This window comes from Schistocerca nitens, chromosome 3 (assembly GCF_023898315.1).
Source record: "Schistocerca nitens isolate TAMUIC-IGC-003100 chromosome 3, iqSchNite1.1, whole genome shotgun sequence".
In the NCBI taxonomy this organism is placed as follows: Eukaryota; Metazoa; Arthropoda; class Insecta; order Orthoptera; family Acrididae; genus Schistocerca; species Schistocerca nitens.
This window is the reverse complement of record NC_064616.1, coordinates 182,780,923-182,804,217: the sequence shown is the minus strand read 5'-3', so window position 1 is coordinate 182,804,217 and position 23,295 is coordinate 182,780,923. Positions and strand designations below refer to the sequence as shown.

The window sequence follows — 23,295 nt, the reverse complement described above, 5'->3', positions numbered from 1 at the left end:
TAACAAGCTAATGGGCAAAACTATATTTAATATGAAGCCAGACAGTCTAAAAATAAGGCTACAGCAGATTCTGTGTAAGAAATGCTACTATTCAGTAGAATAATTCATAGAGGATGACATGATAATTTGAACAAGGGGTAATTAATTGTTAGTATTTTATTGTATGTGTAACAAAATTGTTTTATTGTATGTGTATTTTTATATTGTATTATTGTTATGGTACCATTTGTTAAAATAAGGTCTTGTATGTATATGGTAAAACTTTACCAAAATGTTGACGTGTCTCCTGTACCTGAATCAAATGATTTAGATTATGTATGTTTTAAGACTAATAAACTACAATTCCTCACGATAACCAGGAAATCCGGGTTAGTCCCAGTCCAGCCTTCATTTTCACTGTCATCATTCCATTCTACAGCTGATGGCTGTCCATATTCACAATTGCGGAGATATGTAATGTATTTAATAATGGCTGTAGTCACTGCAGCACCTATTCCTCTTTACATGGATGAATGTCCAATGGAACTTTGCCTCATATTCAGAATAACACAGGCAATTCTAAATCGTATTTATCCACTGACACCAGGCAATTGACTTTCCCGAAAATAACTCACCTGTACAGGTATATACATAATGGATGTATGAGTACACATTGTAGATGCATGGTTGACAACATATGGCAGTTTGGATCTGGCTGAGAATCATGCATGGATAGCCAAATGTAAGAAGACTGCTCATGATAAGCAGAAGGTTCAAGTCTTGCAATTATGAATACGTGCAATGTATTTCATGGGAAATAATCTTATTGGCTGATCTATCAAGTGAGGCTCATGACATGACTCAAAACACCAAATTCACTCGGTCTTTCCATTTTTCTAAAGTAGGTTAGTTGTTAAAGTTCTAGGCTCTGTGTTCACATCCTGGCTCAGTAGGGCTACAGCGCTTATCGTAACATCTTATTTCAGTGTAGACAGAGGGTAATTGAATTAGTTTGTTATTTTACTTTCCTGTGAATAAAATTAGTCTGATCTTACTTTGATGTGGGATGTGCCAGCAATAGAATAGTAAACAATGACTCATTAAGGAGATTTAAGTTTAAATTACTGGGAGGGCCCTTGAAAGAAAGGCTCCCAGAATGGCACTGTGGGTGAGGAGTTTAGAACCACCTGAAAAATATTCTTACAGTGCTGTGAAACTAGCATTTCAATAACACAATGAGGTTAAGTTCAATACAAACTCAGAGAGGCTCCTCAATATATGAATGCAAAGAATAACATGCAAATGTGAAAGAATGTTATGTAATTCAGAGAACTAGACAAAATGAAAACATGAAGATACATGACAAACAGTATTTTAGGTTTTTCACTGTCTCCACAAAGACAATACGCATAATGCACAAAAAGTAAAGTTTGAGATTAAAGTGAAACTAATCTGGAAAATACTTAAACAAGAAAACAAATGAAAACATTTACACAAATATGTCAGGCTCTTGGTTGTGATTCATATAGTCCTGAATTAAATATTCCACCTAAAAATTTGAGGAAATCTTCTTAAAAGCAAGAGCAGCATAACATTAGCAAAGCAATGAAACATGAAAGTGCATAAGCATCCAACTGTACTGTAATAATCAAAACACTGAAAAATAGTAATTATTGTGATTATCAAAGTGTATTAATATTCAGTATGTTTGCTATTATTAATGAATACAGGCTACATATCAGGAGAAAACAATGTCTCCTTTGAATGTGTCAGTGGCTTTTGGGGAAACAACAAATAGTACATATATCTGATCAAAAGTACCCAGACATCTATCAGTAAACATTCATATGGGGAGTTTTCATGTTCTGCCTTGATGACACCTTGAACTCTGATGACACTTTCAATAAGGTGTCTGCATGTCTGTCGAGAAATGGCAAGCAATTCTTCCTCAGCATCCAAAACCAGACAAGGTAGTAATGTTGAACACTGGAGTCTGGAGCAAAATTAATGTTCTGACTCATTGCAAAGGGAATGTTCAGGTCAAGACTCTGGTCATCCCACTTCTGGAATGTTTTGTCCATAAAGCATTGTCTCACAATGCTACTTTGACAGGGCTCATTGCCTTGCTGATGCAAATAATCGTCTTCTCCTAACTGTTCCTTGACTGTATGCAGTACACAATACGTTCATATACTTCTACATTTAGTGTTCTCTTGAGTGCAATAAAGGGACCACAATGAGAAACACCCCCCTCCATCATAACACCATCATCTCTGTACTTCAATGTTGGCAATGCAAATGAATGCAAGCAAAGTTCTCCAGGAATTCGTCACACTCAAATCCTTCTGTTAGGTTGCCACTGAGTCTAGCATGATTCAGCACCACAAATAAGTTGTTCCCAGTCAGCTACTGTCCAGTGGTATCAATCTTTACACCACTTCAGCATTGCTTAGCACTGACTACAGAAGTGTGTGGCTTGTTAGGAGCTGCTCAACCATTTTACTCCCTTCTTTTAACTACTTACACACAACCACTGTGTTAGCTGGACTGTGGGCAGCACTTTGGAATTCATGAGTGATTCCTTCTGCTAATTACATTCAGCTTTCCACAATCACTGTCTGTCAGTACAAGAGGTCTACCTGATCTTTGTTTAGCTGTGGTAGTTCTTTCACATTCTCCCATCATAATACCATCACCAACAATCAATATGGGTAGCTTTCATACTGGCATACCTGCCTGTAGTGACATTTAGAGCTCCATTTTGCAGAACATAAGTGTCTGGATTCTTGTAGTATCTCATACATGCAACTTCATTAATCATGTAGACTTGTGTGTAGTTAAGTTGTAGGTGATCTGTCCACTTTAAGCTATCTGTTAATATACAATATTTAATTATATACACTTCAGTTCGATTAATGTACCTGTAGGTAAATTCTGTGTCTGACATGTATAGTGAAACAGATTTATATGGAAAAAACAAATAAATTTAGAAGGTATAAATGTTTGTGGAGAAATATATGAATTGAAAACCTATAGCTTATCTACTGAATTGACAAAAAACCTAAGAAGTTTTGGTCACATAAAGTCAGCCAATGGATCATATTTCCATTAATACTGACAGTGTCAGAGAAGACTTTATTCTTTCCAGTGCCATTGTTTCACTGTTAAATATTGTATTATGGTTCTTACTTCTGATCATTACATGAATACCGAAAGACAGAGATACAGAGATATGTAAATGCAAAATTGAAAATGGACTAAAATTTCTTAAGACAATAAATCTCACTACAGTGGAAATTCAGTTTTACATTCTCTGATTTTACATTTTTCCTGATTCTACGCCATAAATGCCTAGCTCCTGTGAAAATCCTGTAAGGTCAATGCTAAAAATTCTCTGATTTTATGTTTCTTCCTAGTAATGTTTACATCAATTCTACATTCTTACTCGACTTGTCACTTGACTTCATCAACCTTTTAAATTCAAACACTGGATTTTGACGAATATGCTCAGTCAGAATCAAGCAAACATCAGCCATTTCCAGCTAATGAGCTCTTATTGACTGCTGACTTGTTACATCACCCAACAGCCACTGCAGCCACAACACTACACTTACACACGTAAATTGGTCTTGCGTGCTGAATGTGTGGAGAGGGAGAATGGTCCTTCAACAAAACATTTGTAATTCCTAAAGTACTGGATTATAACATACAAACAGGCACAGAAACTATAAATCAAAGCTGCTGCAAGAATATGAAGTGTGGTGAGCATATAAAGTGCTGCTCATAATGAGAACGTTAAACAATGACAGTAGTATTAGAGTGCTAGTTCTGCGAGGTTTGCAGAAGAGCTTCTGTGAAGTTTGGGAGGTAGGAGACATGGTACTGGCAGAACTGAAGCAGTGAGGATGGTTTGAGTTGTGCTTGGCTCGCTCAGTTGGTAGAGCACTTGCACACAAAAGGCAAAGGTCCCGAGTTCGAGTCTCAGTCCGGCACACAGTTTTAATCTGCCAGGAAGTTTAATAACAGTAATAGTGACAAAATTTGTCTTCAAGAAGATGTCCATATTTATGCTTATGGTTTATAACCACTCAGTTGCTGTGATACGAGGGCTATCCACAAAGGTCATTACGTTTTCGTTTGTGTCCGTTAGGGGCGGGGATAGCGCGGGCATCTTGTTGTCATGGCATTCCGCTGCTCAGTCGGCATCCTGCCATGCTAGTGAGAGGTTCATGCTGTACTCCGTTGAGTTACTGTGACAGTTTGAAATGTCAGCATTAATCGAAAATGCCGCGAGGTGTGAAGTGCGTGCTGTAATATGGTTTATGACTGCAAAAATCTGTACACCGATAGAAATCTATTGATAGCTTTGTGAAGTGTATGGGGACAACATAATCACTGAAGGTGGAGTGCATCAATGGGTCATAACATTTAAAAATGGCCGAACTAACGTTCACGATGAAAAGCCAAGTGGAAGACCCAGCATAGTGACTGCCGAACTTGTCAAAAAAGTCGATGCCGCGGTACGTGAAAACCGTAATTTCACAATAACGGAACTCTCTACGAGTTATCCACAAATTTCATGAAGTTGTTTTGCATGAAATCATTACCAAAAAGCTTGGTTACCACAAGTTTTGTGCAAGATGGATACCAAAAATCTTGACAGAGATTCACAAAACTCAGCGAATGGCTGCAGCGTTAACGTTTTTGAACACTTACAAGAAAGATGGCGACTCATTACTCGATCGCATCATTACTGGTGACAAAACATGGGTTAAGCATGTGAACTGCGAGACAAAATTGCAGTCAATGCAGTGGGGGCACACAAATTCCCCCCAAAAACCCAAGAAATGCATGCAGACAATGTCGGCAAGAAAGGTGATGGCGACTGTCTTTTGGGACAGAAAAGGTGTGATTTTTGTGGCACTACAATAAAATCTCAAAGGTATTGACAAACTCTGCACAATCTCAGAAGAGCAATACAAAACAAGTGCAGGGGAAACTTGGGCTCAAAGATCTTGCTGATTCACGACAACGCCCGGGCCCACACGGCAAATGCCACTCTTGAAGTTCTCGAATCTTTTAAGTGGGAATTGTTTCCTCATCCGCCGTACAGTCCCGACCTGGCACCGAGCGACTTCCAATTATTCCCAGCAATGAAGAAGAGGTTGGCTATGCAGTGTTTTGATGACGACGCACAGCTTCAAGAAGAGATAACCAAGTGGTTGAAGGCGCAGGTGGCCGAATTTTACGACTAAGGAATTTCCAAGCTCGTCCATCACTACGATAAGTGCCTTAATTTAAATGGCAACTATGTAGAAAAGTAGTATTTAAGTGTGGCTTTCATCTGTAGTCTATATAATAAAAAAAATTTTCAATACTTCATTTATTTTTAATTCCAAAATGTAATGTACTTTGTGGATAGCCCTCGTATTTTATACTTTTCCTTGCTACTTTGTTTCAGTCATATACAGTGCATATAATAAAAATTGCTGCATCTCCTAACTGATGAAGACACTTTAGCTTGTAGCTGCTGAGAATTTCTGTGTCCAGAATGATTTCTTTTGTGATAGGACATTTTAAAGACTTCTGTATTCAAATCTTGCACGATACAGTTACGACGACTACAAGCACTACTCATGTTATACTTCTCACCACACACTATAGATCATAAAGACTGGCAGTAGTACTAAAGGGCACAAGTGAAACTGTGGTGCCTGAGTTTTCTTTTATATTTACATTTTACACAGGATACAGAAATTCACTGACCTGACTTCTAATAAGTTTGTAACATCAATTGGGGAACTAAACTCATTTTTTCATGTCCCCATTCCTCTCACTGAGCTTGAAATAAAACTTCTGCTCCTAGGAGTCAATTCTACCAACACTGATAATGTCAACTGACATAACCAAATCACAGATCCATAAACAAACAAGAAAGAAATTTCAAAATTTTAAGTCATATAACAGACCTATCAGGAAAAAAGTACGTTTGGCCACTATAAATATTGCATGATATGTAATTGTAAAGACTATCACTTTTGCTAATTATGTATGAGGCAGTTGAGCCATTTCCCAACACACTACTGCCACAAATTACACAGTTTTGAGGGTCCTTTCATTATGTTCCCTTCAAAAATAGTAAGAATTTATAGCCCACATGGTGAAATAAACTGAAAACTGTGAAATATGTCAGAAACTGCCAGATTACATCATCTCGGATGTTTGTTTTCCACCTGTAGCCAGTAGTTGTATAACATGGTGATGTCATGCTAATACAGTGGTTTCTAGTGTACAGAGTGGTCCACTGATAGCGACCAGGTTAATATCTCACGAAATAAGCATCAAACAAAAACACTACAAAGAGCAAAACTTCTCTAGCTTGAAGGGGGAAACCAGATGGCACTATGGTTGGCCCACTAGATGGCGCTGCCATAGGTCAAATGGATATCAACTGCGTTTTTTTTAAAAATAGGAACTCTACATATTCGTGTAGTGCATAAAGAAATATGAATATTTCAGTTGGACCACTTTTTTCGCTTTGTGATAGGTGGCACTGTAATAGTCAGAAATGTATAAGTACGTGGTATCACTTAACATTCCGCCAATGTGGACGGTATTTGCTTCGTGATACATTACCTGTGTTACAATGGACCGTTTATCAATTACGGGAAAGGTCGATATCGTGTTAATGTATGGCTATTGTGATCAAAATGCCCAATGGGCGTGTGCTATATGTGCTGCTCGGTATCTTGGACGACAGCATCCACGTGTCCGGGCTGTTCGCTGGATAGTTACGTTATTTGAGAAACAGGAAGTTTTCAGCCACATGTGAAACATCAGCCACAAATGATGATGCCCAAGTAGGTGTTTTAGCTGCTGTCACAGCTAATCCACACATCAGTAACAGACAAATTGCACGAGAGTAGGGAACCTCAAAAACGTCGGTGTTGAGAATTCTACATCAACATCGGTTGCACCCATACCATATTTCTATGCACCAGGAATTGCATGGCGACTACTTTGAACATCATGTACAGTTCTGCCACTGGGCACAAGAGAAATTATGGGACGATGACATGCATTCTATTTAGCAACTAATCGTCATTCACCAACAGCAGTGCGACAAGTGACCTTGGCGGGTTAATGTATGGTGCAGCATTATGGGAGGAAGGATAATTGGCCTCCGTTTTATCGTTGGCAATCTAAATGGTGCAATATTCTACTGATGTTACTACAAGATGTTTCACTGCATGACAGAATGACAATGTACTTCCAACATGATGGACATCCAGCACATAGCTAGCGTGCAGTTGAATTGGTATTGAATAGCATATTTCATGACATGTGGATTGGTCTTCAAAGCACCATACCATGGCCCGCATGTTCACCGGATCTGATGTCCCCAGATTTCTTTACGTGCGGAAAGTTGAAGGATATTTGCTATTGTGATCCATTGACAATGCCTGACAACATGCATCAGCGCATTGTCAATGCATGTGCGAACATTATGGAAGGCGAACTACTCGCTATTGAGAGGAATGTCGTTACACGTAGTGCCAAATGCATTAAGGTTGACGGACATCATTTTGAGCATTTATTGCAATAATGTGGTATTCACAGGTAATCACGCTGCAACATCATGCATTCTCAGAAATGATAAGTTCACAAAGGTACATGTATCACATTGGAACAACCAAAATAAAATGTTCTAACGTACCTACGTTCTGTATTTTAATTTCAAAAACCTACCTGTTACCAACTGTTCATCTAAAATTGTGAGACATATGTTTGTGACTATTACAGCACCATCTGTCACAAAGCGAAAAAAGTGGTCCAACTAAAACATTCAAATTTCTTTACGTACTACATGAATAGGTAATAAAAAATGGGGGTTCCTATTTTTAAAAAAAGCGCAGTTGATATCCGTTTGACCTATGGCAGCACCATCTAGCGGGCCAACCATAGCGCCATCTGGTTTCCCCCTTCAAGCTAGACAAGTTTTGTTCTTTGTAGTTTTTTCATTTGACACATATTTCATGAGATATTTGGCCTGGTCATGATCAATGGACCACCCTGTATAGAGTGATAAACAGCAAGCTTACTTGGCAGCTTGTTCCAAAGAATGGCTGGTGTGAGTGGTGTATAGCAAATAGAGTGACTGCGGCTTTTTCTTAGGTGTAATTTATATAGTTACAGCTCTTATGCCTTTCTCTACTGTGCATTAATTTTACTTACAATAGTTCTGCTCAGAGCCTGTTGAGAGAATCTAGAACTTGTCACACCTCTATGGACTGCTGCCAATATAAGCTACTCCATTTGCTATGTGTGGCACCACAATTAACAGGAAATGTTCAGTGAATAGTTGTACAATGGCTTGTTCAATTTTGTTGCAGTGCTCAGTGGTGCTTAATGTGTTTTGATGGCACACAGATTGTTATAAATGTAATGGATTGTTGAGACAGAGAAATACTGGAACCACAGCAGCCTTAACATTATTTCACATTCATTGGCATAAATAAGTTCTTTATCTGAAGGAAAAATCATGTGTATATATATGTGTTTTCACACAACCTGCTGTGTTTACACAACAGTAAACGATGAGTTCGAAGTGCAAATGGCGCACATTGGCAGTAGTGCAGAATGCTCCACTTTGATCACTCAGCAGAATGAACAAGGGAAAGTTTACAAGCACTAAACTTGAGGTGACTACACTTATGTCTCCAGAGTAAGCTTCAGTACCATTGTCTATGGGAGGAAGATGCAGACCCTGAAATGGTAGATTCTGACTCCTTTCAACGTGCTGCACAGTTTTCAATTAAACTCACCATGTCCATCAATTTTTTCTTCTTTCTGGGTGACCACAAAGGAAAGATCTCTCAAAAATGTGTGGTTTGATGTAAAATTTGTGGTTGCAACACATAGGAAAACAGCTTGATTAGCTCACACCCAGATACCAGTTTCAGTATTTTGACAAAATTTTACTTGCTGTTAGATATCTGTGATTTTTTAAGAACAGACAAAACTCATTACCACAAATTATGGTATAAATACTGTATTGTACATTTAATTTCATTCACTTATACAGATTATATATAGTGTACTGTAGAGGATTATAATTTGTAATCATATATGTCAATTACATATGCTCTTTCTCATATTTTGGACATTTTAACATTTTCCTTGATTCTGCATTTTTTCTCAGTTTTGCATTTTTTAAGTCTGGACCACACAAAAACATAAAATGGGGGTTTCACTGTGCACCTTATGGAGTAACTGTTAAATTTTAAAGATGCTATGCCAAACAAATTACTACCCTTTTAGCATTATTGTATTACCAGCTGCTGAAATGACAGATAACTATTATTTTCATGAAGTTTCACTGAAGAGATACTAAACACTATAATCCACCATCACTGAATTGTGGTTTATTGGTCTCATGACATACATAATCTAAATCATTTGATTCAGGTACAGAAGACACATCAAAATTGTGGAAAAATTTCACCATAAACAAATATTAACAGACAGTATCATAATGAAAATACAATTTTGTTATATATACATATAATAAAAAAACCGTTGCTAAAATTATCATTTCATTCTCTATGAATTCTTCTACTGAATAACAGCATTTCTCCCGCAGAATCTGCTGTAGCCTTGTTTTCACAATCTTTGTCTTCATATTAAATATATTCTTGCCCATTAACTTGTAATATATTGTCATTCCCATTGCGTGAATTTCATAACTGTACATGGAGAGAACAGTTAGGATTTGCAGTTTCTGAAATAATGGGCAGCAAGATTCTGTTCCTGTGCTGTATACATATATCTGACAATTTCCTTCTGCAATTTTAGTATTTGTGATACACTATTTGAACTTCTCCAGAAAATTACACCATGCTTAATGAAAGATTCAAAATAACTATGATATGCTGTTTTGTGTGTACTCATGTCAGTAAAATTTGCTTGTATTTGCACTGCAAATGCAAATCTGCTTAGTTTATTTGGTAGAAAGCCATAAGTGTATTCCAGCTTAAGTTCTTGTCCAAATGTAATCCTTGGAATTTGATTGTGTCAACTTCTTCCAGAAGATGATTGCTATGTAGTATTTTAAGTTCCACACATTTCAAATGCTTGGTTTTGAAATGTACCATATGAGTTTTTGCAAGTTCAGTTTCAACACATGTAACTGGAACCAGTGTGTGCGCTCGCAATGGAGTACACATTATTTTCCTGCACTGTAATTTTCAATTAAAACAGAAGTACTGTCAGCAAAAACAACTGATGGAGAATTTATATTTATGGGTGAGTCATTCACATAGAGTAGGAATAGGTGCGGCCCCAAATGGATTCTTGAGGCACACCTAGTGAGCTGTACTCCATTTAGAACAATAATTCACTGCATTTGAAGTGATAGTTACCCTTTATTTTCTGTTCTGCAAGTATGATGTGAGCCATTTCAGACCATTACCCTTAATCCCACATTTGTCTAGTTTGTAGATAAGCAAGGCATGATTCACAGAGACAAATGCTTTTGTAAGATGACAGAAGATACCTAAAACTTCACTCCACTGATCCAGTAACTTGCATATCTTTTCAGTACAGTTATTCACTGCATCTAAAGTATTTTTCCTGGTTGGAATCCAAACTGGTTACTTACAAAAATATCATTTTCACAATAAAATATTTGATATGGATGCAGTTACTTTCTCTAACACTTTTAACAAGTTTGAAAGAATGGAAGTAAGGTAATAGTTCCCCATGTCTTCCCTTGACCCTTTCTGGAACAGAGATCTGACTTTGGCTATTTCAGCACATTGGGAAAGCACTCTTGTTCAAAAGGTTAGTTGATTATTTTATTTAGTGGAGTGCTATTATGTCACATACTGCTTTAATTACTTTAGTGGGCCACTGCACCCAGCAGAGCTTTAATTTTTTAATGGTAATACAATGTTTTACAGTCCTTTATTGTGAGTTTTTTTTTAATTAGTGGGTTACTCAGCTTCTTGGTCGAGTCCAAAAGGATTTACTTTACTCTGATACTTTGCTACCTTAACATGTGACTGTTACTCTTTTATCAAGAATTCACTTAAACACTCTAATATTCGAGTGTGGTTTACAATAAGGCTACCAACTATTTTCATCCTAAATGTTTCATTACTATTAACTCTAATGCCTTACTCTGATTTTACAACAGACCACACTGCCTTTGTCTTACTTTTATGTTGTAAAATGAACATATTCTTTTCCATTTGTTTGGCTGCCTTCACAATTTTTTTAAAAATATGGCTTTATATTGTCTAACATACTCAGTAAAATGTCTGTTTTTATTATATTTCTGTTCATTGCCTCTTCATGGTATTAGAAATTTTTTACAGCCTGAGTTATCCATTTAAGTTTACTAGTCATTTTGTTACATGTGGTTGTAGTGGAAACATTTCATTAAAAATTTCAAGAAATTTTCAAAGTTACAATTAGATACCTGAAATACAGCTGTCATAAGGCCATTCAACTTGTCTTAACTTATTACTAAATAAAGCTGAATGTTTTTCACTGAAGTTCCTTTCACATGGCTTTTGTTACATGAGATTTCTTTTCTAATTTTAGTTGATTCAATGAATAATCAGAGTGGTCAGAGATTCCTAAATCTAAGCAAAATTTATAAACATCTTCAAATACATAATTTGTGAAAACATATTAACACAGGTCGCTGACTATGCATTTACTCTAATGGTTAGCATGACGTTTACATTCAAGCCAAAGTTTTTATTAAATCAGTGAATTTGGACACGTCATTGCTTTCAACAATGATACTACCATTGATGTCAGCAGCTATTGCAATCTTTTTCCTTTTTTATTTCTTAAGATTTTTAACCAGGCACTGAAATTTGAGCAGAGGAGCTTCAATTGTAGCTTTTCTGGTTCTCTATAAATAGAAACTACCATTAACCAACTTTGACTCCGTAAGGAATCATTGTGAACAGTGACCATAGATTGATTAAGGAAGGATAGGACTATAGCAGTCAGTCACAATCCAACTAGTTGCTTATTATTCTTTCACATCCCGATTTCTGTTTGCTGTCAGTTTGTCTGCCCACACACCAGTAAAGTGTTCTTCTGTGAATTTGTTGGATGGTAACTCACTCAAATGCTCTGAAAAAGGATATTTATAGCTGAAACTATTCTATGCAAGAATAATAAAAAAAACAGTGAGACTGCAACTACTTCCTGTGTTCCTATCCTAACTCAAGAAACTTCTGTGAGACAGAAGTCCTCAACTTGATACAACAGCTATGAAATATACCCTTTTAGTGGCCAAGACCACCACTTGAAAGTGCAGCGTAGTGCTGTATGGTGTCACGAGAGTGTATTTACATTGTGCTCTCAAATATTGTCACGTCAGTCGCCGGAGATGCTGTTTTTGCAATGACGTTGTACTTATTCTTTGGATGAATGTTGTACCTTCCTTGTGAAAAATAGTTGCTTAGTCACAGCCTTGAGTCTAGTTAATGGTCTTAGGGATAATACTACAATAAGGTGGAATGTCTCCAAGTTTTATTCTCTGATTACAACCTCTTCCTTTCTGTATATAACTTAATAAAGCTGAGAATTGTTCTTGTACAAAAATGTTGCATTTCGTAAGCCAGATGCCTTGTTTACGACACACGTGGTAATTGATCTGACAGCTTCTGACTCACAGCTAATCTGACATGATTTTAACACGCAACAGTACTGGAAGGATACAATTAAAACATGATATAATCATCAACTAAGCCTGCACCTTCAGTCTCTTGGCTCACTGTGCACTCACCACCCTTCTGGCTGCATAATCCAGTTTTGTGATTTGCACAAGTGGAAGCCAGGTTTTCCTACATGCGAACTACAGTGGATTCCATGAAATTTGCTATTGTAGTCAGACAGCCATAAATATGCCATGGAGTTTGAATACAATAAAATTTCTACCAACCACACAAATGCCAGTGGCAGTCAGACACAGACGCATCAGCCGATTGCCGGGTTACGTCACAGTGCCTGTTCATAAGTGACTGCAAGTCCGGACAAATATATTTAGTCAACACTTGGTCAGAGATATGCATGTGTCTGCATACTCAGTTACACAGCAAGTGACTACCAACCACATTCTGCATGACCATAGCAAATAATTCTACTATACCAATGTACATTAGACAATGGATCCAGCTGGATCTCTGATTGCAGCATGACCTGACATAGGAACTTAACTTGCAGAGGTGTCAGAACTCATAACAGGGGCAGTCTTTTTAGCTTATTATCAACTGTTGCCAGACTTTGTGAACGCTCTGCTAGTTGATGGTGTCACCAGCTTAACAACCTTGGGATTCTGATGAAATTCACAAAAAAATAGCCTTATTTAATACCTTTGATCCAAATTCTGCTCATTATCCTGACACTGAATAAGTGTTTAAGAAGACCAAACAGTGAAGATCATCAGTCTTATTTTTACACTCCAAGACTGAAACAGTGTACACAGTCTGTCTGTGTACAGAGTAAATCCTGGATGCAAGTGTGACAAAGAATGTCGTCTGTGAGTCTGAGGTGAAACATGTGCACCAGCATGGTATATGCCTAGTAAGATGTGGGAAACTGCCAAAAAACCACATCCATACTGGACAAACCAACCCCTCACCATTGTGCCAAGTGGTTTCAATATGGCAGCCCATCTTACTTCCCTGGCCCAGAAGCAGTCACACAGCTAACAGGGTGGTTTCTGCTCCCTAGTTGCAGTACTGTGAACACTCTGAAAATCCCTTCCTCATCTATGCTACACAAGGAACTCAAGTTTTTATCAATAACTGAAAATTTTCTAAAGCAAGTTATGCAAAATGATAGTAAAAACATTCTAAACAATGAATAACTCGCTTTGTTAAATTACACGTTGTTGGCAAATAATGTATGCATCACTAACAAATACTACAACAACTTCTGACAGAAAACTAGAGAATTAATAGTCTTAGTTGGCTTGTTATTGCGCTCTGACAATGGCAAAAAAATTGGGATCTCTCTCTCTCTCTCTCTCTCTCTCTCTCTCTCTCTCTCTCTCTCTCTCTGCCCCCTCCCCCCCTCATTTCTCCCTCCCCCCCCTAATTTCTCCCCCCACCCCTCTCCACCACCTCCCAGCCACTGTCATTCCTCATCCTTTCTGCAGAAGCCCACCACTCAAACATCCATTCATCTGTCAAACCAAAACATTAATATAGTAACAGTCAGATTTATTACACCTATTAGAGCCCTATAATGTAGTTTCCCTTAAGAATACTGTTTCAGAATTGGTAGCTACAGCTGCAGTAAATATCAATGATCCAGAAATAAAACTAGCACATACATTAAATATTAGTAACATCAACAAATACAATAGTTTAGAAAATTTAGGTAATCACGAAATTAAATCTATCCAAAGGATCACAAACAGAAAACAAAAAAAAATAATGGAACTGACAATCAACACAGAAATTATGAATTACGATCCGCATACAGGTGAACATACAAAGGGAAGTACAACATCAAAGAGCAAGTGAGGAAAGTACAAATGGTGAACTGAAGATGGGTTTCTGAAAAGACATTTTTGTTTCATACACTTGTGTGATTTGGGAAATACCTACATTCATGTATTCATCTGTGTGTGAGAGAGATACTGCCTTCCCTTCTATTTATTAATGTGACACTTCCTTCACATAACAAACAAAAGCGGGATAGAAGATGCAGCTATTTTCTTTTGGATTTAGTAAATATATTAAATGATGAATCATAAAAGTGAATTTCCAGCACCTGAACCTTATACACCTTAGTTTATCTTTTTAATGTACATTAACAGTCAACGTAAGTAGAAGGATTTTCCTTACCTGGGTGTTGTGTCCACTTCATCACACAGAGAAAAATAGATGAATAAAGTTAGTACCTCATTCATAGAGCTATAAACATAACTTCATAACACTTGAAATGTGAACTATTTGCATTTAATATGTTGTACTTGGCATAAAACATAATAAAAGCTATTGGTATCAGAAAAATGAAACATTTTCATTAAGAGAACATCTGAAAACATCTACCTGTGCATCATTTTTAACTTTCCATTAGACCCACATTATCCTACATTTTTATCCATGATATTACATAAAACAGTTACCTCATCATCATAGTAATCAGCATCATCATACTCTTCATCATCATAGTAGTACTCATAAACAGGGCGCCTCCTACGGTAAGGTCGCCTCCTGCCACCTCCCTGAGGCCTACGAGCAGGTGGAGGTGGAGGTGGTGGGGGTGGAGGTGGAGCCTGAGTGGTAGTGGTGGTTGTAGTTGTGGATGATGATGCAGCCTTGTACAGAGCCTCATTTCTGTGAAAACAAATAATGAACTTCAAAATGCGCACAGATTATCACAGAAGTTACATTTTGTATTCAGACCACATCATATCCTTCAACAGTGTGTATCATTTTTTAGTCTGTGTTTCAATATTTTGTAGTAGCACATAACTGACTGGAGGAAAAGTGTATTCATATCATTAAATTTGTTACTAAATGTGAATATTTAAGTAACTAATTATTAGTGAAATAACCAATCTGTACACATACATTCTTAAGACAAGGCTGTCGTACTATATAGTACATATATAGGGTGTAACTAAATTTCCTTTACAGATATTCAGGATGGTTTCCTTACACCAAACAGGAGAAAATGTCTAGTAAACATGGGCTCTGAAATGCATATCTTAGGAGGTGTGAGCAGTTGTTTAATAGTAGCACAGAATATTTATTTGGACTGTCAAAAAGTTATATAGGTGAACAAGAAGAAAATTGGTATTTGCTGTCAAAAAATTATATATATGAATAAGAAAAAGTTTATTTTCATTGTCGAAACATAAATATGACTGCAGTGGTGTGAGTCAGTTCGGGGCAGTATTTGGTCAGCAATACTCATTTAGTTTTATGCTGGGTTAAGATAGCCCAGATTGGACTAAAATTCATCTGTGAATTGGAGATGGTGACTGAATAGATGTGTAATTATCTCTCATACCTGGAAAGAATAAATGAAAAGTTATGGGAAATCGGAGTCAAGTTATTTCTTTGAATTAATTACCATGGACCTGTTTATTCAGTGATCAAGTTAAGTATACATTCAATTATTGTTCTAACTATAAGTTCCATTGCTGGCATGTGGCAATAAACACACATTAAAAATGTTTTGCATCACCCCGGTTCCAGAACTCCTGAAAATAGACATTGACTGTGGATATTGTATCACAGACGCAGTCCCTTTGACTGTTCATAGATGACATTAAATCCGCACAAAGATGTATGCAACCATGCATGAGCAGCGCCTATTAGACAGTGTGGGTCCAACAGCTGATCAGTTCCAGTCATTCCACCTGGAAGGAGGTACACAGCTCATGTTCAGCCGTGCCTCGACAGTCAATACCGCAGTTCGATCACATCTGCATTGTTACTGTGTGCCACAAAGGGCTCTCAACAAGGGAAGTGTCCAGGCATCTCGGAGTGAACCAAAGCGATGTTTGGACATGGAGCAGATACAGAGAGAGACAGGAACTGTTGATGACATGCCTCGCTCAGGCTGCCCAAGGATCACTACTGGAGTGGATGACCACTACCTTCGGATTATGGCTCAGAGGAATCCTGACAGCAACACCATGTTGAATAAAGCTTTTTGTCCAGGCACAGGACGTCATGTTACGATTCAAACTGTGTGCAATAGGCTGCACAATACGCAACTTCATGCCCGACGTCCATGGCGAGGTCACTATTTGCAACCACGACACCATGCTGCACAGTACAGATGGGCCTAACAACATGCTGAATGGACTGCTCAGGATTGGCATCATGTTCTCTTCATCAATGAGTGTCGCATATGCCTTCAACCAGACCATCGTCGGAGACGTGTTTGGAGGCAACCTTGTCAAGCTGAAAGCCTTAGACACACTGTCCAGTGAGTGCAGCAAGGTGGAGGTTCCCTGCTGTTTTGGGGTGGCAGTATGTGGGGCTGACGTATGCCGCTGGTGGTCACGGAAGGCACCGTGACAGCTGTACGATATGTGAATGCCATCCTCTGACCAACAGTGCAACCATATCAGCAGTATATTGGCGAAGCATTCATCATCATGGATGACAATTCACACCCCTATCATGCACATCTTGTGAATGACTTCCTTCTGGATAATGAAATCACTTGACTGGAGTGGTCAGCATGTTCTCCAGACATGAACCCTATCAAACATGCCTGGGATAGATTGAAAAGGGCTGTTTATGGATGACGTGACCCACCAAAGAATCTGAGGGATGCCAAATCACCATTGAGGAGAGGGACAATCTGGACCAACAGTGCCTTGATGAACTTGTGGATAGTATGCCACGAGAAATACAGGCATGCATCAATGCAAGAGGAAATGCTACTTGGTATTAGAGGTACCGGTGTGTACAGCAGTCTGGACTACCACCTCTGAAGGTCTCGCTGTATGGTGGTACAACATGCAATGTGTGGTTTTCATGAGCAACAAAAAGGGCAGAAATGATGTTTATGTTAATCTGTATTTCAATTTTCTGTACATTTTCCAGAACTCTCGGAACTGATGTGGTGCAAAACTTTTTTTGATGTGTGTATTTAGGGTTTTCTTGCCAAGAAAATTGCCCACTGAATTACTTCTGTGATAATATTCAGGCCCAATATTTGGTATTGTAATGATGAAACAATGGAATTTTTATTAGACTGCTACTAACCCTTGGTCACTCACGTGGAGTACAAATGTACTTCATTGTCGTTCTAAACATTATTTTCTTATTGTTGGGAAGAGTGGCAGGGCTGAAATTCTCAGGGTTTGGCATTCTTGTTCTAGCTTGTACCTACAGTAAGTGGCATGTGCCGTCCTGCATGGATCTTCTCACAGGAAAGTCTTGATTGTTCCCTGTTGTTTTTGGTGCACATGTGTACTCCACACGAGTATCTGAGTACCAGCACATGTTTTATATGGTAAGTAAAAATTTTAATTTGCATTACATTTGAAATGTTTGGTTCGCTATTGTAGCTTTAATTTATCATTATTATCTAGGTATAATGGCACATCTTACTTCTGAAGAAAGGATTTGGATGCAATGGCTAGAGGAAGAACTGCAGAGGGATGAGCCTTCCAATTATGATTCTGATCTGTGCGAAGGATATACAAGCGAGCCAACAGCAAATTTTTACAATATTTTAAATATCATTGCTATCAATGCCCAATGTATTTATTCAGCAAACAAAAATTACATCAAAGTGAAATGAGCTGATTTCCTTAATGAAATTAATTGGCAAATGGTGAAAGCGCAGATTCATGAACACATGAAACAGTGCTTGATACGCAGACAATTAAAAATTTGAGGACTGGTGTTGTTAGGAGAGGACTCTGAAGAAAAAGTGGAAATAGCGGAACTAAAAAGAAGAGGACAAAGGACGTTTTAAAATATTTGGTAGATCAAGAAATAAATCAAAATGAAGAGTGTGTGCAAAATGTAATGAATGGGTGTGTGTTGAATATTCGACAACTAGCGTTGTTCGTAAGAATTGCACATGATTTCTTATTGTATGTATCTACTGTGATTACTTTCTTGTGTATTATTCTTCATTAAAGTTATTTTGATTAATTTAATTACTTATTGTATAATATAGCATGTTTTGGGTAATAAATGGGTGGAGTGACAAAAACCCATTTTTCGTTTAAAAAATTAAATGTTTAATTCCCTCAAAAGTATTAGTCATGAATTTACTCATGCATTGCAAAGGACATAAAAATCAAATAAAATAATAAAATAGAGAAGAAACATATTTTTTATAAAAAAAGTGGTGGAGTACATTTGTGCACCACACGAGTATCTGTGACCTCAAAATAATTATTTCTACTCAAGGTTTCCTGTATGATGTAGAAAGGATTGTTAAGGAAAACTTCTTTAATCTCCGTTTGAAAACATTTACACTGTCTGTCAGACATTTTATTTCAATGGGTATACTGTTGAAGAGTTCTATAGTTGCATAATTCATCCCTTTTCTTGCCGAAGTTGGATGCATTAAGGAGCAATGCAGATCATTTTTCCTTGTAGTGTTGTATTTCTGAATATTTCTGTTGCTCTCAAACTCAGATGTATTGCCGATAAATTTCATAAAAGAATAAATTTACTGTGAGACTGTGGTTAAAATTTCCAACTGGTTACAGAGACACCTGAAGGATGTGTATGTTCAAACCTTACACATGATTCTAATTACTTTCTTTTGTGCAATGAGTACTTTTTCCCTAGGTGAGGAGTTACTCCGTAATATTATCCTACAAGGCATCAGTGAATGGAAAACACAATCAGTTTACAAAGGAGATTACTTACAAAACATTTGCACAGTCAGTCTCAGAATATTGCTCAAGTGTGAACCAGATTTAAGTGAAGAATCTAGGAATATACTGCAAACCCTGCATATCATTCCCCTATGGAATGCAAAATCAAGACTGGATTAGTTACGGTATGCATAGTGGCATTGAAGCAATAATTCTTCCTGCATTCCATATGTGAATGAAATGGGAAGAAGCACTAGTAACTGATACAGTGGGGATTACCCTCTGACATGCACTTCACAGTTGTTAGTGGAGTACAGATGTAAATGTAGATAAAAGCCTTTGTTTGGTAAACAAAACATTAACTTTACATCTGGGACATCGGCAATGACATATCTGTTCAGCCAGCTTTTGAAAGCATTCCACTCGTAAAACATTAAAAATGGTGTAGTATAACACTATATACCCCATACTTTAATTATGGTTGGGGGCTATGAATAAAACATTAGTACTGCACAGAAGTGTAATTAGGACACTGCATTGATTAGTATAGATAAAGTAGTTTTTTTGAGCAATGGGTAAAATTTGAAATCTTAAAAGAACATTTCATGCATTTGTGTAGACTGATACCATTTCTCGTAAAAATCGAAAGAAAGCAGTATAGCATAGTGATGCTTATGACTACAGCACTAAGGCTTACTACATAATAAATTAAATAAATTTATACTTAGTGGAGGACTCCCTCCTTGTAGAGATGAAATTGAAAATTCTGTAAAAATAAATAAGAGAGAGAAGCAAAGGTTAGCAAATAAATCCCTGACATTGTGACTCCTCTCAAATCTGTGGATATCGTTTTAGTCACACAATTTAAATTTGAAAACATTAATTACATTTTATTCTACTCTGCTGGTATCTGAAATGAGCATTTACCTTTTAAAGTACTTCGGTGAATTTTCACAGTCAACTTCTGATACAAAATGACATATGAAAGTTTTTTGGTCAAATGCAGTATAATTTGCACAAAGGAAATCATATCTTGTGCCAAAGAGACAGTGATGATAAACCTGAAATAAAAGAGTTGTGTGTACTTCACCAAAATTGAAGTGTTACATTCACAAATTAAGATATAAGACCTTTCAGATAACTTTATAAAACAATCATAGAACAATTTAAATTCATTGTTGATGGAAACGGCTCAACAAATATGTTTACTTTTATTCATACCATAGGAAACAAATCAAACAATATGAGTTTATACACTTATTCCGAACTTTTCAGACTATTATTAAAGGAAATAAATTTCCTGAATAAGTCTGTGATCATTGTAGACATTTTGTGAATAAAGCTGCCTAGATCATTCAATTGGTAAGTTCTGAGTTAGGATCAGATGATGGCAGTAGCTTAAAAGATTTTCTAAAATAAGAAATACCTAAGCCATCTAAGCAGCTTTATTCACAAAACTTCTAAGAAGCTAAGAAAATTATTGATATACCATACATTGTGAACACAATAACACCACGTATCTAAAATAGAACAAATCACTGGATCTTTGAGTGATGAGCATATTTAATAAATAAACTAATTGCTTGGTTGTGAAACGGGTAAACAATTACAATGGAATCAACATATAAGTTACTTAAGAAGTTCAAATGCTGAAATGAATACACAATGTTAACACATTTTGCAAACTTGTGCTCCTGATTACCTTATGAGGTGCTTTTGTAGGATAGCAGAACTAAATTTCAGGAAACCAGATAGTCATTCACCTAAGCTAACAAAGCTATGTTTTCTAGATTTCACAAAACAAAAACTCATGAATTTAATCCCCAATGATAGGCAAAGCATTCCCCACTCAGTTAATTTCATTCTTTCCATCTTTATTACCTGCATGGACAATATGTGAAAATGAAAAACAGGAATAAAATTTACCTTGCAGTCTCTGCTGGAAGCATAAAGCCTCCTAACAGAAGTAGCATACAGTGTTAGATATCTGAGACGACCTATAGAACAAAATAGCCATGTGAGTAACACTTTCACTCATTTTCTTCCTAAATTAATCCCCAAGAACAAACATTTTGTTAGCTAAATAATTAAAAATGTTTAGAGATGACTTGAAGGCTACAGTTACTTCTTTCTTGTGGTTAAAGTGCTGTATCTGCACACAGAAGAAGTGTAGTTCAAGTACACATCTATGTATTGTAATAAACTCTTATTTTGTTTCTGTAAATTGCTCAACATAAATGGTAAAATGTTTTCTTTGAAACGTTCACAGGCAATTTTGTCACAAGTATCTTTGTCAAGTACAGCTTCATCTTCATCTGAAATGATCCCATCTTGAAACAGACATTAAATCTTGTACTTCTGTCCTCATTCTCCCTGCCCCCTACCCCTCTACCCCTCTACATTCCTTGGTTTTGGCCTTTATTTAACTACCAGCAGCAAAAGAAATCAAATATACACTTTCTGGTTGTCATAACAATGTGACTTCACTGTGAAGCAATCTATACAAGAAAAGAACTGTGCAAGATGCATAGGCATACAATGGCAAATGACAAATTATCAACAGGAAAAACTGATATATTTTAGTAGCTGTTGCAGTGAGAAATGAATTCACTGTCAAGAATGAAGGAGCAGTATAATACATGTATGTGATTCTTCAGAAATATCACTGAAACTTGACATCAACTGATAATGATCTGATGTGACAAACAATGCTGCTGGAGGAACATTTGCAATAGATCATTATAGCAGAGGTTGAAAATATTACTTCAGTTGTAAGGTTATGTTTTTCCACTACTTAAACCACAAGTCATGCTTGGGTAGCATATTTGGTAGAGCACTTGTCCATGAAAAGCAAATACTCCTGGAAGAAATGACATTGGGGAGACATGGCTTAGCCTCAGCCAGTGAGGATGGGCCATGATTCGTGCTTGTGTAGCTCAGTCGGTAGAGCACTTGGCCATGAAAGGCAAAGGACCCGAATTCGAGTCTCAGTTCAGCACACGGTTTTACTCTGCAAGAAGTTTCATATCAGCACACACTACACTGAAGAGTGAAAATTTCAATCTGGGAAAGTCCCCCAGGCTCTGGCTAAGCCATGTCACTGCAATACCCTTTCTTCCAGGACTGTTATTCTTGCAAAATTTGCAGGACAGCTTCTGCAAAGTTTGGAAGGTAGGAGAAGAGGCACTGGAAGAAGTTAAGCCCTGGGGATGGGCTGTGGGTCATGCTTGGGTAGCTCAGTCAGTAGAGCACTTGCCCACAAAAGGCAATGGTCCTGAGTTCGAGTCTCAGTCTGGCACACAGTTTTAATCTGCTAGGAAGTTTCATATCAGCACACACTCCACTGCAGAGTGAAAATTTCATTCTGGGAACAATGAAACAGTAACACTATACTTTCACAGTGCACAAAATGTAAATGTATAATATCCAAGTGTCCCCATTAATAACCAACCTGCAGTAAACAGTAAGGAAACCAAATTCTAGGACAAGAGGATTCAGAGTAGCATGAAGTGGGACATGCATATGGCACATCTTAACTCAAACATGAATGAAGGAAAGCTCCACAAATAAGAAAACAGTTGTTCACATTATGCATATTTTTGTTCACACCTAAAATATAGAATCATATTCTGGAGCAACATTCTTGTAGTAATGAGTAATTTTACAGTACAAGAATCATTATTTGGAAGAGCATTGATATGGGCCTTTGTTGAAAAAATTAACCATTCATCCATTGACTTTACATACATCCATGGGTGCCCATACCCAGTAACAAGGGAGACCCTCTTCCCCCCACCCCCCCACCCCTCACCTAGCTCTCAGGGGAGGAAAAAAATGTAGCGTAGTCAGGTGATTTTCTTTCAAGAAAATGATATAAAAATTGGGTTTATGAGGTTTTTAACAGGATTGGAGCTGGAACATTTTTATGGCTGCTTACAAGTAGACTTTCATCTTCCAACATATTAAAAATA

The 23,295-nt window shown here is 37.2% G+C and overlaps 1 protein-coding gene across 1 annotated transcript in view; it reads right to left on the bottom strand.

Annotated features, from left to right (window-relative positions):
• Positions 1-23,295, bottom strand: part of LOC126248126 (serine/arginine repetitive matrix protein 1-like) — a 348,458-nt gene that overhangs the window by 4,193 nt on the left and 320,970 nt on the right. Inside the window, exons 5-6 of the mRNA XM_049948812.1 lie at positions 20,252-20,385; positions 15,143-15,353 (exon numbers count right to left, since the gene is read on the bottom strand). Of these exons, the coding sequence (XP_049804769.1) occupies positions 15,143-15,353; positions 20,252-20,385 (345 nt within the window). The remainder of the gene's footprint in view (positions 1-15,142; positions 15,354-20,251; positions 20,386-23,295) is intronic.